At 48.6% G+C, this 15,766-nt stretch overlaps 1 protein-coding gene across 1 annotated transcript in view; it reads left to right on the top strand.

The window, feature by feature from the left end:
- The first annotated feature begins 920 nt into the window (after positions 1–920).
- Positions 921–15,766, top strand: part of LOC139163468 (BPI fold-containing family B member 3-like) — a 30,581-nt gene continuing 15,735 nt past the window's right edge. Inside the window, exons 1-9 of the mRNA XM_070744266.1 lie at positions 921–924; positions 2,455–2,571; positions 3,112–3,268; positions 6,272–6,393; positions 6,724–6,832; positions 9,453–9,560; positions 10,621–10,779; positions 11,120–11,183; positions 11,811–11,874. Coding sequence (XP_070600367.1) covers positions 921–924; positions 2,455–2,571; positions 3,112–3,268; positions 6,272–6,393; positions 6,724–6,832; positions 9,453–9,560; positions 10,621–10,779; positions 11,120–11,183; positions 11,811–11,874 — 904 coding nt within the window. The remainder of the gene's footprint in view (positions 925–2,454; positions 2,572–3,111; positions 3,269–6,271; positions 6,394–6,723; positions 6,833–9,452; positions 9,561–10,620; positions 10,780–11,119; positions 11,184–11,810; positions 11,875–15,766) is intronic.

Genomic DNA, 15,766 nt, shown 5'->3' with positions numbered 1-15,766 from the left:
GATACAGAATATAATAAATTTATTTTCACTTTGAATGTAGACTAATTGGCATAAATTAAAAATGAAATTTCAATGCATGCACCACCTCCAATTTTACACTCCATAAATGTGACAAGTGAAATAAATCAATAAATCAATGCAAAATTATGCATATGTACCCACATAGGTTATACAACACAGAGAAACAGTCTATTTATACAGTCATTTGTGGTGAGAAAAACAAATCTTGTTAGTTTACCAGACGGAGGGCCGAGGGAACAAAGCTAAAATCTGGTAGTGCTGCTAATTATGGGATCGAATCAAGGTCATATGACAAGTTTTGTATATATATAAAAAGAACCAAGCTCAGAGAGCACCAAGGACCCCTAAATCAACTTTGCCTGTCTATTTACAACATTTCCAAGCGAAGACACGTCCTTTATTTATGCTTCTGTCAATTACACCTTTGGTGGAGTTGCTCCATCTAGTTATGGAACCAGTTTAAGAAAACAAAAAAACCAGAAAGCTCTTTTATGAGTACTGAGAAGTGAACCAATTTATGCAAGGATTTTAACATGCATGCTTGCATTTTTAGCGTTCCACAAAATCCACAACTGCCAGGCGAATACTGGCACTGAGCTTTTGTGAATGTCGTAAAGGAACCCAAACTCTGCATCCTGCACACTCCTGCCCCTGTTCTTGAGTAAGGCCTTTTCCAAAACAGACCGAACCAGATTCCTGCCCTGCTGGAGACTGAGATCTGTGTGTTAGAGAAGAAGGTTGAATGAGATAGTGACTCTGTTGGAGACTTGTTGGATGAAACTGACAATCCTGTTTAGTGAAGCTACAGCCTATAGGGGCTGAAAACACCAGAATGTAAGTCATTAGCAAAAACTTCAGCAGAGAAGGATTTAGGGGAAGTGATTTCTGACAGTCTCAAAATGGGTGAGCAGTGTGGTCGGGCGGTAGGAAAAGCAAGTAGGATGCTTGGCTGCATAGCTAGAGGTATAACAAGCAGGAAGAGGGAGATTGTGATCCCCTTATATAGAGTGCTGGTGAGACCTTTAATGGGGGTGGAAAGGAGCCTTGAATCAATGAAGCATTGGTTACTGCCTGGATCCAGTCTCGTGTCAACTCCCTGCTGGCTGACACCAGCCAGGAGGGACCTCTGTCCAATAAACAGGTTGTTCTGCCGGGCTCCCTGGTAGGAGCCTCCTGAAAATTCAAGGGTACAAATTTCAGACACACACATTTGAAAATTCAAAACAATGTTCTTTATCACAAAAGTCAAAATAAACTAAGCACTCTTTTTGTATTGCAAAGAACACTCTTCCCAAAACAACTGGGTAGTCTGTACAATTTCCCTTAAGCAGTCATTAAGTACTGAGCTAGCAGCTGTGAAGAAACTTCACACCCCTTCTTCTTCCAATGAAGTGAGACACACACACACACGTTGCTCTGCTTTGGTTTCAAAGGCGTGAAAAATCAACAAACAAAGTCCAGAAAACAGCAACACAGGATTCCTGAAGAACTGCGATCAGAGACTCTTTCACAACGGCCAAACCCACATACTGCTATTTATAGCAGCAGCCCTAATTACTGGAGCCCCAACCAACCACAGGTGGCCTCATTTTCTCTTGTAATAATCCTTCAGTTGTTGTCTCCTATGCATCACTCTCCGCATGCGTGGATGTGTCATTAATTCTTGTTCAGAATCCAAGAATGATACAGATGATTGATCTCCTCCTGGGCTGTCTGCCACACTCCCCTCTTCCCTGTCACTCATGCTTCCTTGGTCAGAGGAGGCTTCATCGGCAGATTCCATCAGGAGCAAAACAGGCCTGCGGCATGTGGATGTCTCCCCCACATCCACCTGCACATTCCTTGGGGAAGGAGCTGGGCCAGAGCTAACCACAACACAGGTGGTGGAGCTCACAGCTCCCATGGCCTTGTCCACTTCATCAGGTGTCGCCAGATCAAATTTGTCCCATACAGTCGGACTAAGATTGCCCTAGTCACCTCTGTCAATACTGCCCAGTTAGAGTCCAGGTCTGTCCAAATCTGAGCGACTTTATCTGCAAGAAACTGATTAAACTCCCCAGCTCCACCCTGTAGGGGCTCTCCCACTCCCTCCTGTATCTAGAAGGGAGCAAGTCACCCTAAACAGGGTGGCTCGGCGACATTCCATGGATGCAATCAAGGCGGAAAGATGCGAACATTTTGTCGCCACTAGATAAGTCTTAATAAAAGATCTTAACAGTGTCTGGTCAGATCTAGATTTACTGCCCTCCAGTGCTGCTCCAGACGTCTCTTCTGGCATTTCATCCCCTGGAGCTCCTGGGTGAACCAAGGAGCCTTCCTGGGTATACTGCCACAGAGAGGTCACAAAGGCGCAATCTAGTCCAGAGCCCCAGCTGAGGGCTTATTCCAGGCTGTTACCAGGAACTCTGCTGAATTGTGTTCATGACAATTCAGAAACAATATCAGTGCTAGAAGTGAATGGGGGTTGTGTGGAAGAGAAGGAGGAGGAGGAAAAGGAGGAGAAGGTGAAGGTGAAGGAGAAGGAGGAGAAGAAAGATTGTGAGATCCTTGGTACTTTCTGCACCTGGTTGTTTTCTTTTAGAGGTTCAAATAGCCTAGATGGATAGCCTAGAGAAAAGGAGGGCCAGAGCGGACATGATAGCAGTCTACAAGTATACGAGGGAATGTCACAGAGAGGAGGGGATCACTTTATTCTTCAGGACACCAGAGGGCCGGACGAGGAACGGTTGGAAGCTGACCAAGGAGAGATTCAACCTGGAAAAAAGGAAGAACTTCCTGACGGTCAGAGTGATCAACCAATGGAACAACCTACCAGCGGACGTTGTGAACTCCAACACTCTGGACATTTTTAAGAGAAGATTGAACTGCCACTTGACTGCTGTGCTATAGGGTTCCTGCTTGGGCAGGGGGTTGAACTTCATGGTCCCTTTCAACTCTAGCAATAAATAAATAAATAAACAAACAAACAAACAAACAAACAAACAAGGAATTCCATCAATGCTAGAAGGGAGGGAGGTTTGACAGGAGAAGGAGGAGGAGGAGGAAGATAACTTTCCTTGGTGCTCTCTGCGCCTGGTTGTTTTCTTGCAGAGGTTCAAATGAGGAGCATCATCAGTTCTAGAAGTATGGGTAGAATCTCATTGGGTTATGAAAGGTTTGCAAGAAGACAATCAAGCTCAGAAAGCACCAAGGACGCCATCTATGTTGCTCAATCCAAATATCTTGTAGGTAAGTCAGGCATTATCAGGTGAGATGGACTGGAAGTCCTCCAAGGTCACTTCCAACTCAACTATTCCAAGACTTAACATGTTGAAGCACAGGTAATGCGGGCAGGATGGGGTTGTCTAGAAAACCCAAGTTCACAATGTTTGATAAACCTTGGATAGCCCTCTTTAGGACTGACTTCAAGAGTTGAGGGAAGAAATGGTTAGTCAAGAAAAGGCTCATTCCTCGGTTATCTTCTGCAGTGATTTCACCCCCTGCCTCCCTCCATAGTTCATAAACTCCAGGGGAGAACAGAGATATGCGTAGGTTTTCCTCATTCTTGGAGAGAGGTTGAGCGTATATAGAAGACCAACTCCAGGAGGCTGAAGAGAGCAGGAGAGGGACAAGGAGGCGGCTCTCAACCTAGGAAGTTCCACCAAGACAGAATTAGACAGGGGCTCCAGGTATTTCTCAGGACAATTGTCCACCTCTGAGAGGTTTTAAACTCCAGATGGGCTGGACCAGGGGTGGGCTACCATTCCTGGCCTAGGGAGTGCGCCCCTGCTTCACCCCTGTGTGCGAGCGTGCACACGTGGGATTTAGCTTCTGCGCATGCGCAGAAGCGAAAAGAAGCCAGAAGTGGGCAAAAAGGTAAGTGCCCACCGCCATTTGCCCCATCACTACCCTATTGCTGCCGTTTGCCCCACACGGTGGCTTCCCCCCACCGCCCGCTTGCTCACCTCTTGCTCTCGGGGCAAAAGGCAGCAGTGCGGGTGGTAGAGGGGAGCTGGAGCGAGAGGTGAGCAAAGGGTTAATGGCGGTGAAGGGCAGCAGCATGGGAGGTGGGGGGGAGCCAGCATGAGCGCAGGCAGTGGGGGGGGGGGAGCTGGCACAAGAGGCAAGCGAGGGGCTCGTGGTGGGGGAAGGCAGGTGGTAGTTCTGGGGAAGCGCCGGTTCCATGTGCACGCGCATGCACGCTCAGCGGTGCCACCGGAGCTAGGCTATGCACTACATTACTGCCACCGTTTAGGGTTGGGCCCACCACTGGGCTGGACTTGAGTTCAGGAATGTATTTCCCCAAATTAAGAATTTCCTTAACTTCAGGAAAGCTAGGCCTGCATGATGTTGTGTGAGAATTACGTTTCTAGAAAGTCAAGGAAAGAAAGTCCCCTCCTCCTTCAGCTATCACCTTTCCTTCCCCTCCTTCTCCTCCTTCTCTTTCTACTTTTCCTCTTTCTCCTATCCTTTTTATCTCCTTCTCTTCTTCTGCTTTGCCTTTTCTTCCTCCTTTTCTTTCCCCCTTCTTTCTCCCCTCTCCCTCCTCCTCCTTCCTTCTTCCTCTTTCTCCTCCTTCTGTCTCCATCTTCCTTCCTTCTTCCTCCCCCTCCCTCTCCTTCTCCTCCTCTTGTCTCCATCTTCCTTTTTTCATCCTTCTCCTTCTGTCTCCATCTTCTTTCCTCCTCCTCCTCCTCCCTCCTCCCTATTCCTTCTTCTCATGCTATGAACATCATGATATGAGAGAGTGGGGTTCCTGGAGAGGAGGAAGAGGATGATGATGATGCCTGCTGAGTCCTTAGTGCTCTCTGAGCTTGTTTTCTTGCCGACGCTTAATTACCCAACTGAGGACAACATCAATGCTAGAAGGGAGTGTGAAGTTTCCTCTCTGTTGGTGCACAAGTGGTTCTTCCTACCAGTGACACTAGTTGGGTTATAAAAACATTTCCAGAAAGCCACCAAGCTCAGAAGAGACCCCGAACCCCACAGTTCAACCCTGGGTCAGTAAGGGGCGAATACAAGTGCAGTAGCGTGCCTTCCATCCCCTGTCCTATTGCTCTCCTGTATCTCCTATGCCTTTCTTCTATTTTTTCATTGATATGTTCTATTACTATATCTTATTTTCTATTCTTTCTTAGATATATTTTACTATGAGTATCTCCTCTATAACCTTCATCATGTATTTTACTATGTGTGTGTATATATATATATACCCACCAAAACCCTCTTTGTGTATTGGATTAACTAACTAACTAACTGACTGACTGACTGACTGACTGACTGACTGACTGACTAAATAAACAAACAAACAAACAAACAGTCTCAAAATGGGTGAGCAGTGTGGTCGGGCAGTAGGAAAAGCAAGTAGGATGCTTGGCTGCATAGCTAGAGGTATAACAAGCAGGAAGAGGGAGATTGTGATCCCCTTATATAGAGCGCTGGTGAGACCACATTTGGAATAATACTGTGTCCAGTTCTGGAGACCTCACCTACAAAAAGATATTGACAAAATTGAACGGGTCCAAAGACGGGCTACAAGAATGGTGGAAGGTCTTGAGCATAAAACGTATCAGGAAAGACTTCATGAACTCAATCTGTAGAGTCTGGAGGACAGAAGGAAAAGGGGGGACATGATCGAAACATTTAAATATGTTAAAGGGTTAAATAAGGTTCAGGGGGAAGTGTTTTTAATAGGAAACTGAACACAAGAACAAGGGGACACAATCTGAAGTTAGTTGGGGGAAAGATCAAAAGCAACGTGAGGAAATATTATTTCACTGAAAGAGTAGTAGATGCTTGGAACAAACTTCCAGCAGACGTGGTTGGAAAATCCACAGTAACCGAATTTAAACCTGTCTGGGATAAACATATATCCATCCTAAGATAAAACACAGGAAATAGTATAAGGGCAGACTAGATGGGACCATGAGGTCTTTTTCTGCCGTCAGTCTTCTATGTTTCTATGATAAATAAATAAATGATAAATAAATAAATAAATAAATATCCCCCCCACAGACTCATTCTTCCAATTGAGGTCGCCTTGTAGGGTTCTGGCAACCAACCCTTCAACTTCCTAACAAATAGGATCAGTTGTGGGTTGTAAATGCCGTTGCTACCAGTTCGTATGTGCAGAGCCTCCCATCACTGCCGCTACAGTTTCACTGAACTGGGCAGTACCGCTAGCAACCCACCGCTGAATAGGATCCTCATTCTTGCATATGAACTGTAGGAAAATGGTGTTTGGAGGAATGATTCTTCTTTTCCACGACAGGTGTGGACACGTTACCATGTGGAAGATTCTGGGCCTTGTCCTTTTTGGGACCCTGGTCAACATTTCAGAAGGAAAGAAACCGGGCATCATCTCCATGTTGAATTTTCCCAAATACCAAACAGGTAAGGAATTGGATTCTCAGCCATTTTCCTCCTTAAAAAAAAATTAGACAAGCATAACAATACAACACACAACAATGACAACACGAAGCACACAGGGGTATTCTATCCCCCTATTTACAAAAAGCTTTCGTTGGATGGTATCCAGGTTCATATTATTCATACTTAAGTATATTTACATTTCTAATGTCAACGCCCCAAATGACCCTCAACCCCAAAGATAGTTCACCTTTGCCCTGGGGATTTACTACGTGTGGAAAGTGAGGAGAAGGCCCTGCTTTAAGGATGGAGAATCAGAAACGTCTTCTCATGGATGGACTGATTGTCTTCTAGTTGTGGACCGTCAACTGAAAGTGGATGGGATTCTCCATAGACTCTTGAAGAAGACAGCCCTTGCAGATATTCCATTTCCAGGAGCACTGGGGTTGTTGAAGATCAACAAGTAGGTGGTTATCAAGAAGGGAAAAGACTGGAGATATTTTACATGAAGTCTCTTTGAGGAACGTTTGGGTTAAACGTAGGAAGGCATCCCAGGATGAGTTAGAAGAGCTGGGGTGGCGCAACAGGTAGAATGCTGTACTGTAGGCCACTGAAGCTGACTGTAGATTTGTAGGTCAGCGGTTCAAATCTCGCCACCAGCTCAAGGTTGACTCAGCCTTCCATACTTCTGAGGTGGGTCAAAGGAGGACCTGGATTGTGGGGGCAATATGCTGGCTCTGTTAAAAAGTGCTATTGCTAACACGTTGTAAGCCGCCCTGACTCTAAGGAGAAGGGCGGCATAAAAATCAGTCAATCAATCAATCAATCAATCAATCAATCAATCAATCAATCAATCAATCAATCAATCAATCAAACAAGACTGCTCTATATCGCACTAGTGAGACCACACCTGGGCCCAGTTTTGGTCACCATGACGTAAAAATGATGTTGAGACTCCAGAAAGAGTGCAGAGAAGAGCAACCAATGCACATGGACCTCACTGAAACCTACGACATTAAAAAACAGCACAATGGACAAACTGGAAGTTCAGAAAACACACTCCCTGCTTACCGTTGTGCTGTTTTTTGCACCGCAGGGCCTCCGGGTAGCTTCCCTGAAGCCTCCAGAGGGCAAAAGGGCCTCCCCCCAGGCTGGAAATCAGCTGGAGCTGACATAGGGCAAAGTCTCACATGCCCTTCAATATGGCTCCATGTGCCACCTGTGGCATACGTGCCATAGGGTTGCCATCATTGGATATAGGGGGGACCTCCAAGCTCCCTTCCAACTCTTGTTAGTCTGTTAAATAGGAAGAAGATCAGAGATGGTCTCTGAAAATGAGCAAGAGACTCTAGTTATGGGGAAGGTTGTTGAGAAGGTGGTGGCGCTCCAACTCCAGCGGTCCTTGGAAGAAGCCGATTATCTAGGCCCTCAGCAGTCTGGATTCAGGCCCGGCTACAGCACGGAAACTGCTTTGGTCGCGTTGATGGATGATCTCTGGCGGGGCCGGGACAGGGGTTTATCCTCTGTCCTGGTGCTTCTTGACCTCTCAGCGGCTTTCGATACCATCGACAATGGTATCCTTCTGCGCCGGCTGGAGGGGTTGGGAGTGGGAGGCACTGTTCTTCAGTGGTTCTACCTCTCCGGTCGGTCGCAGTCGGTGTTAGTGGGGGATCAGAGGTCAACCTCTAGGTTACTCCCTTGTGGGGTGCCTCAGGGGTCGGTCCTCTCCCCCCTGCTATTTAATATCTACATGAAACCACTGGGTGAGATCATCCAAGGGCATGGGGTGAGGTATCATCAATATGCAGATGATACCCAGCTTTACATCTCCACCCCTTGTCCAGTCAGCGAAGCAGTGGAAGTGATGTGCCGCTGCCTGGAGGCTCTTGGGGTCTGGATGGGTGTCAACAGACTCAAACTCAACCCTGATAAGATGGAGTGGCTATGGGTCTTGCCTCCCAAGGACAATTCCATCTGTCCATCCATTAACACCCTCAGAGAGGGTCCACAACTTGGGTGTCCTCCTCAATCCACAGCACACATTAGAGAAATGTCTTTCAGCTGTGGCGCGGGGGGCGTTTGCCCAGGTTCGCTTGGTGCACCAGTTGCAGCCCTATTTGGACCGGGAGTCACTGCTCACAGTCACTCATGCCCTCATCACCTCGAGGCTCGACTACTGTAACGCTCTCTACATGGGGCTACCTTTGAAAAGTGTTCGGAAACTTCAGATCGTGCAGAATGCAGCTGCGAGAGCAATCATGGGCTTTCCTAAATACGCCCATGTCACACCATCACTCCGCAGTCTGCATTGGTTGCCGATCAATTTCCGGTCACAATTCAAAGTGTTGGTTATGACCTATAAAGCCCTTCATGGCACCGGACCAGAATATCTCAGGGACCGCCTTCTGACGCACGAATCCCAGCGACCAGTTAGGTCCCACAGAGTTGGCCTTCTCCGGGTCCCGTCAACTAAACAATGTTGTCCTGTCAACTAAACAATGTTGTTTGGCGGGACCCAGGGGAAGAGCCTTCTCTGTGGCGGCCCCCGACCCTTTGGAACCAACTCTCCCCAGATATCAGAGTTACCCCCACCTTCCTAGCCTTTTGTAAGCTCCTTAAAACCCACCTCTGTTGTCAGGCATGGGGGAATTGATACTTTCCCTCCCCCTAGGCTTATAAAATTCATGCATGGTATGTCTGTATGTATGATTGGTTTCTAAATTGGGGTTTTAAATTAACTTAAATATTAGATTTGTTTACATTGTATTATTATTGCTGTGAGCGACCCCGAGTCTGTGGAGAGGGGCGGCATACAAATCTGATTAATAAATAAATAAATAAAATATGTGGAGAACATGAGGGACTGGATATGGACTCTCACAGCACCAGGGAATCTATGCTTCATTGAATGGGAGTGAGCCAGAGGTTATGGTCAATGTATCAGCCAAGCCCCAATGGGCTTGAGGCTCGGCCGTGTACAAACGGTGTCGGCTTAATCTCCTAGAGACGTAGATCTTCCTTCGTTTCATTCTCAGACCAACATTCACAGTTCAATCTCCCCGACTGTCATCTTCTCTCTTCAGGCTTAATGTTGCGGATGTGGAGATCACACCACACAAGTTGATCTATGTGCCAGGACTCCGAGGAGCGGAAGTGATTAGCGGGATCCGCGTGAGCATTGGTGGCTCTCTGTGAGTACAACGTCCACGTCAGAGGTGGGTTCTGACCGGTGTGCCCTGGTACGGTAGTGGCCTGCCAATTGTGCAAGTTGCACACGACAGCTCTGGTGCTGTCTTTCCTGCTCTGTGCATGGCACCATTTTGAAAAACTAATTTTCAGTACTTTTTTTTGTTTCTGCACATTCCTCCCCTCCCCTCCCCTCCCCTCCCCTCCCCTCCCCTCCCCTCCCCTCCCCTCCCCTCCCCTCCCCTCCCCTCCCCTCCCCTCCCCTCCCCTCCCCTCCCTCCCCTCCCCTCCCCTCCCCTCCCCTCCCCTCCCCTCCCCTCCCCTCCCCTCCCCTCCCCTCCCCTCCCCTCCCCTCCCCTCCCCTCCCCTCCCCTCCCCTCCCCTCCCCTCCCCTCTCCTCCGTTCCCCTCCCCTCCGTTCCCCTCCCCTCCGTTCCCCTCCCCTCCGTTCCCCTCCCCTCCGTTCCCCTCCCCTCCGTTCCCCTCCGTTCCCCTCCGTTCCCCTCCGTTCCCCTCCGTTCCCCTCCGTTCCCCTCCGTTCCCCTCCGTTCCCCTCCGTTCCCCTCCGTTCCCCTCCCCTCCCCTCCCCTCCCCTCCCCTCCCCTCCCTCCCCTCCCCCTCCCCTCCCCTCCCCTCCCCTCCCCTCCCCTCCCCTCCCCTCCCCTCCCCTCCCCTCTCCTCCGTTCCCCTCCCCTCCGTTCCCCTCCCCTCCCCTCCTTTCCCCTCCCCTCCGTTCCCCTCCCCTCCGTTCCCCTCCCCTCCGTTCCCCTCCCCTCCGTTCCCCTCCGTTCCCCTTCGTTCCCCTCCGTTCCCCTCCGTTCCCCTCCGTTCCCCTCCGTTCCCCTCCGTTCCCCTCCGTTCCCCTCCCCTCCCCTCCCCTCCCCTCCCCTCCCCTCCCCTCCGTTCCCATCCGTTCCCTCTCCCCTCCCCTCCGTTCCCTTCCCCTCCCCTCCCCTCCGTTCCCCTCCCCTCCGTTCCCTTCCCCTCCCCTCCATTCCCCTCCCCTCCGTTCCCCTCCCCTCCGTTCCCCTCCCCTCCCCTCCCTCCTTCTTTCTTTCTTTCTTAGGTTGGGAGGAATCACCTCTGGGATCAAAATCACCATAGAATTTCAATCCAGGATCAAATTTGAAATTGTAGATTATAATGCTAACACAGGACATGTCAGTCTGACCTTCCGGGAATGTAATATTTTGTTTGGAGATGTTAGCATCGAAATTCTCAGTCTGTGAGTATGCAGGACTCTTTTGAGGTTTTAATTGGAGTGGAGGTGCTGGAGGGGGTCCTTGGTGCTTTCTGGACTCATTTGTTATTTTTAAAGACATTTCATGACCCAGTTAGGGAACATCTTCAGTGTTAGAAGGGAGTGGGGTTTGCATAAAGGTGGAGGAGGAAGAAGAGGAATAGGAGGAGGAGTGGGGTTCTTGTGCTCTCTGAGCTTGGTTGTTGTCTTGCAGATGTTCATTACCCAATTAGGTAACATCACCAGTGATACGTCCGTTCAACAATAGCTCAACTCTGGGCAACAAATATTCTCTTCAATATGTACTTTTTCATTTATTTTGCAGGAACCTTACACCCACAGCCCTTACCTCCATCAAGAACTCAATAATGGGTAACATCAACCGACAGGTAAGGCCTTCCTCCTACAACCAAGAGTACAGGAAGCTCAACAAGATGAAAAAATCAATATGGTTTAGGAATGGTCATCATGGTTTGGCTTAATTGCCATCATGGGGTTGGACTAGGAGACCTCCAACTCTATTGTTCTGTTAAATGGGAAGAAGATCAGAGAGGGTGTCTGAAGATGGCCAAGAGGCAAGTTATTAGGAGAACACAAAGAGTTGGATATTTTCATGTGGGCTGCTGTGAATTTCATTTGAAATATCAGAGTCCGGCTTGTGTTGCTTTGGCCCAGTCTACCCAATGTGAAGAGGAAGCATGTCAGCAGTTTGGGGAGTGGTGTGAACCTGGCCACACCCACCCAGTTGGCCATGCCCACCCAGTTGGCCACACCCACCCAGTCAGTAATGCCCACCAGCCCCCATGATATCAACCACCCCTGATTTGGTCCTCAAAGAAATTCAGTTTGACACCCCTGATGTTGATCATTTAAGACCATTGATATAGGGAACACTGAGTGGACAATGATCCTTCTGGCTCTTGGCTTCCTCATTGATATGGTCACATTCAGGCTGAGTCAAGGATGAGACTATGTCCCTCAAACCGAATGATTCTTCAACTGTCTTTACCCTGCAGATTTGTAAGTTCCTGACTGATTCCATAAATGGGGTGAGTGATAGGTTCTTGGACACAATGAATGGTAAGCTTCCATGTCCTGTCACCTTGTTGATGTTCTCATTGAGATCCATCAAAGTATAATACAGTGGTACCTCAAGATACGAACTTAATTAGTTCCAGGAGAAGGTTCGTAAGGTGAAAAGTTCATAAGACGAAACAACGTTTCCCATAGGAATCAATGTAAAAGCAAATAATGCGTGCAAATCCTTCAGGAAAATCCCAAACTTTAGAAGGGAGGTGAACAGAGGGCAGGGAGGAGCAGCTAAAGGGGGCGGGTGGAAGAAGCAAGGCTAGGCTAAAGGGTGAGTGGGAAGGAAGGAAGGCAAGGGGGCGCCCTCCCTTTTCTTTCTTCAAAAGACACCCTTTCAGTGCCTGTGGCTGTTCTCTGCAAAGTCTTTCCTCCTCCAAGCCGCCCCTCCATTTTCTTTCTTCAAAAGACACTCTTTGCTGTTCTCTGCAAAGTCTTTCCTCCTCCAAGCCGCCCATTCCCTTTTCTTTCTTCAAAAGACACCCTTTCAGTGCCTGTGGCTGTTCTCTGCAAAGTCTTTCCTCCTCCAAGCCGCCCCTCCATTTTCTTTCTTCAAAAGACACCCTTTCAGTGCCTGTGGCTGTTCTCTGCAAAGTCTTTCCTCCTCCAAGCCGCCCCTCCCTTTTCTTTCTTCAAAAGACACCCTTTCAGTGCCTGTGGCTGTTCTCTGCAAAGTCTTTCCTCCTCCAAGCCGCCCGTCCATTTTCTTTCTTCAAAAGACACCCTTTCAGTGCCTGTGGCTGTTCTCTGCAAAGTCTTTCCTCCTCCAAGCCGCCCCTCCATTTTCTTTCTTCAAAAGACACCCTTTCAGTGCCTGTGGCTGTTCTCTGCAAAGTCTTTCCTCCTCCAAGCCGCCCCTCCATTTTCTTTCTTCAAAAGACACCCTTTCAGTGCCTGTGGCTGTTCTTTGCAAAGTCTTTCCTCCTCCAAGCCGCCCCTCCCTTTTCTTTCTTCAAAAGACACCCTTTCAGTGCCTGTGGCTGTTCTCTGCAAAGTCTTTCCTCCTCCAAGCCGCCCCTCCATTTTCTTTCTTCAAAAGACACCCTTTCAGTGCCTGTGGCTGTTCTCTGCAAAGTCTTTCCTCCTCCAAGCCGCCCCTCCATTTTCTTTCTTCAAAAGACACCCTTTGCTGTTGTCTGCAAAGTCTTTCCTCCTCCAAGCCGCCCGTCCATTTTATTTCTTCAAAAGACACTCTTTGCTGTTCTCTGCAAAGTCTTTCCTCCTCCAAGCCGCCCCTCCATTTTCTTTCTTCAAAAGACACTCTTTGCTGTTCTCTGCAAAGTCTTTCCTCCTCCAAGCCGCCCCTCCATTTTCTTTCTTCAAAAGACACTCTTTGCTGTTCTCTGCAAAGTCTTTCCTCCTCCAAGCCGCCCGTCCATTTTCTTTCTTCAAAAGACACCCTTTCAGTGCCTGTGGCTGTTCTCTGCAAAGTCTTTCCTCCTCCAAGCCGCCCCTCCATTTTCTTTCTTCAAAAGACACCCTTTCAGTGCCTGTGGCTGTTCTCTGCAAAGTCTTTCCTCCTCCAAGCCGCCCCTCCATTTTCTTTCTTCAAAAGACACCCTTTCAGTGCCTGTGGCTGTTCTTTGCAAAGTCTTTCCTCCTCCAAGCCGCCCCTCCCTTTTCTTTCTTCAAAAGACACCCTTTCAGTGCCTGTGGCTGTTCTCTGCAAAGTCTTTCCTCCTCCAAGCCGCCCCTCCATTTTCTTTCTTCAAAAGACACCCTTTCAGTGCCTGTGGCTGTTCTCTGCAAAGTCTTTCCTCCTCCAAGCCGCCCCTCCATTTTCTTTCTTCAAAAGACACCCTTTGCTGTTGTCTGCAAAGTCTTTCCTCCTCCAAGCCGCCCCTCCCTTTTCTTTCTTCAAAAGACACTCTTTGCTGTTCTCTGCAAAGTCTTTCCTCCTCCAAGCCGCCCCTCCATTTTCTTTCTTCAAAAGACACCCTTTGCTGTTCTCTGCAAAGTCTTTCCTCCTCCAAGCCGCCCCTGCATTTTCTTTCTTCAAAAGACACTCTTTGCTGTTCTCTGCAAAGTCTTTCCTCCTCCAAGCCGCCCCTCCCTTTTCTTTCTTCAAAAGACACCCTTTCAGTGCCTGTGGCTGTTCTCTGCAAAGTCTTTCCTCCTCCAAGCCGCCCCTCCATTTTCTTTCTTCAAAAGACACTCTTTGCTGTTCTCTGCAAAGTCTTTCCTCCTCCAAGCCGCCCCTCCCTTTTCTTTCTTCAAAAGACACCCTTTCAGTGCCTGTGGCTGTTCTCTGCAAAGTCTTTCCTCCTCTAAGCCGCCCCTCCATTTTCTTTCTTCAAAAGACACCCTTTCAGTGCCTGTGGCTGTTCTCTGCAAAGTCTTTCCTCCTCCAAGCCGCCCCTCCCTTTTCTTTCTTCAAAAGACACCCTTTCAGTGCCTGTGGCTGTTCTCTGCAAAGTCTTTCCTCCTCCAAGCCGCCCCTCCATTTTCTTTCTTCAAAAGACACCCTTTCAGTGCCTGTGGCTGTTCTCTGCAAAGTCTTTCCTCCTCCAAGCCGCCCCTCCATTTTCTTTCTTCAAAAGACACCCTTTCAGTGCCTGTGGCTGTTCTCTGCAAAGTCTTTCCTCCTCCAAGCCGCCCCTCCCTTTTCTTTCTTCAAAAGACACCCTTTCAGTGCCTGTGGCTGTTCTCTGCAAAGTCTTTCCTCCTCCAAGCCGCCCCTCCCTTTTCTTTCTTCAAAAGACACCCTTTCAGTGCCTGTGGCTGTTCTCTGCAAAGTCTTTCCTCCTCCAAGCCGCCCCTCCATTTTCTTTCTTCAAAAGACACCCTTTCAGTGCCTGTGGCTGTTCTCTGCAAAGTCTTTCCTCCTCCAAGCCGCCCCTCCATTTTCTTTCTTCAAAAGACACCCTTTGCTGTTCTCTGCAAAGTCTTTCCTCCTCCAAGCCGCCCCTCCCTTTTCTTTCTTCAAAAGACACTCTTTGCTGTTCTCTGCAAAGTCTTTCCTCCTCCAAGCCGCCCCTCCATTTTCTTTCTTCAAAAGACACCCTTTGCTGTTCTCTGCAAAGTCTTTCCTCCTCCAAGCCGCCCCTCCATTTTCTTTCTTCAAAAGACACTCTTTGCTGTTCTCTGCAAAGTCTTTCCTCCTCCAAGCTGCCCCTCCATTTTCTTTCTTCAAAAGACACCCTTTCAGTGCCTGTGGCTGTTCTCTGCAAAGTCTTTCCTCCTCCAAGCCGCCCCTCCATTTTCTTTCTTCAAAAGACACTCTTTGCTGTTCTCTGCAAAGTCTTTCCTCCTCCAAGCTGCCCCTCCATTTTCTTTCTTCAAAAGATACCCTTTCAGTGCCTGTGGCTGTTCTCTGCAAAGTCTTTCCTCCTCCAAGCTGCCCCTCCTTTTTCTTTCTTCAAAAGACACCCTTTCAGTGCCTGTGGCTGTTCTCTGCAAAGTCTTTCCTCCTCCAAGCCGCCCCTCCCTTTTCTTTCTTCAAAAGACACCCTTTCAGTGCCTGTGACTGTTCTCTGCAAAGTCTTTCCTCCTCCAAGCCGCCCCTCCATTTTCTTTCTTCAAAAGACACTCTTTGCTGTTCTCTGCAAAGTCTTTCCTCCTCCAAGCTGCCCCTCCCTTTTCTTTCTTCAAAAGACACCTTTTCAGTGCCTGTGGCTGTTCTCTGCAAAGTCTTTCCTCCTCCAAGCCGCCCCTCCCTTTTCTTTCTTCAAAAGACACCCTTTCAGTGCCTGTGGCTGTTCTCTGCAAAGTCTTTCCTCCTCCAAGCCGCCCCTCCATTTTCTTTCTTCAAAAGACACCCTTTGCTGTTCTCTGCAAAGTCTTTCCTCCTCCAAGCCGCCCCTCCCTTTTCTTTCTTCAAAAGACACTCTTTGCTGTTCTCTGCAAAGTCTTTCCTCCTCCAAGCCGCCCCTCCATTTTCTTTCTT

This window comes from Erythrolamprus reginae, chromosome 3 (assembly GCF_031021105.1).
Source record: "Erythrolamprus reginae isolate rEryReg1 chromosome 3, rEryReg1.hap1, whole genome shotgun sequence".
Taxonomy (NCBI): Eukaryota; Metazoa; Chordata; class Lepidosauria; order Squamata; family Dipsadidae; genus Erythrolamprus; species Erythrolamprus reginae.
The sequence above is the reverse complement of the archived record's forward strand: the minus strand, read 5'-3'. Positions and strand labels throughout refer to the sequence as shown.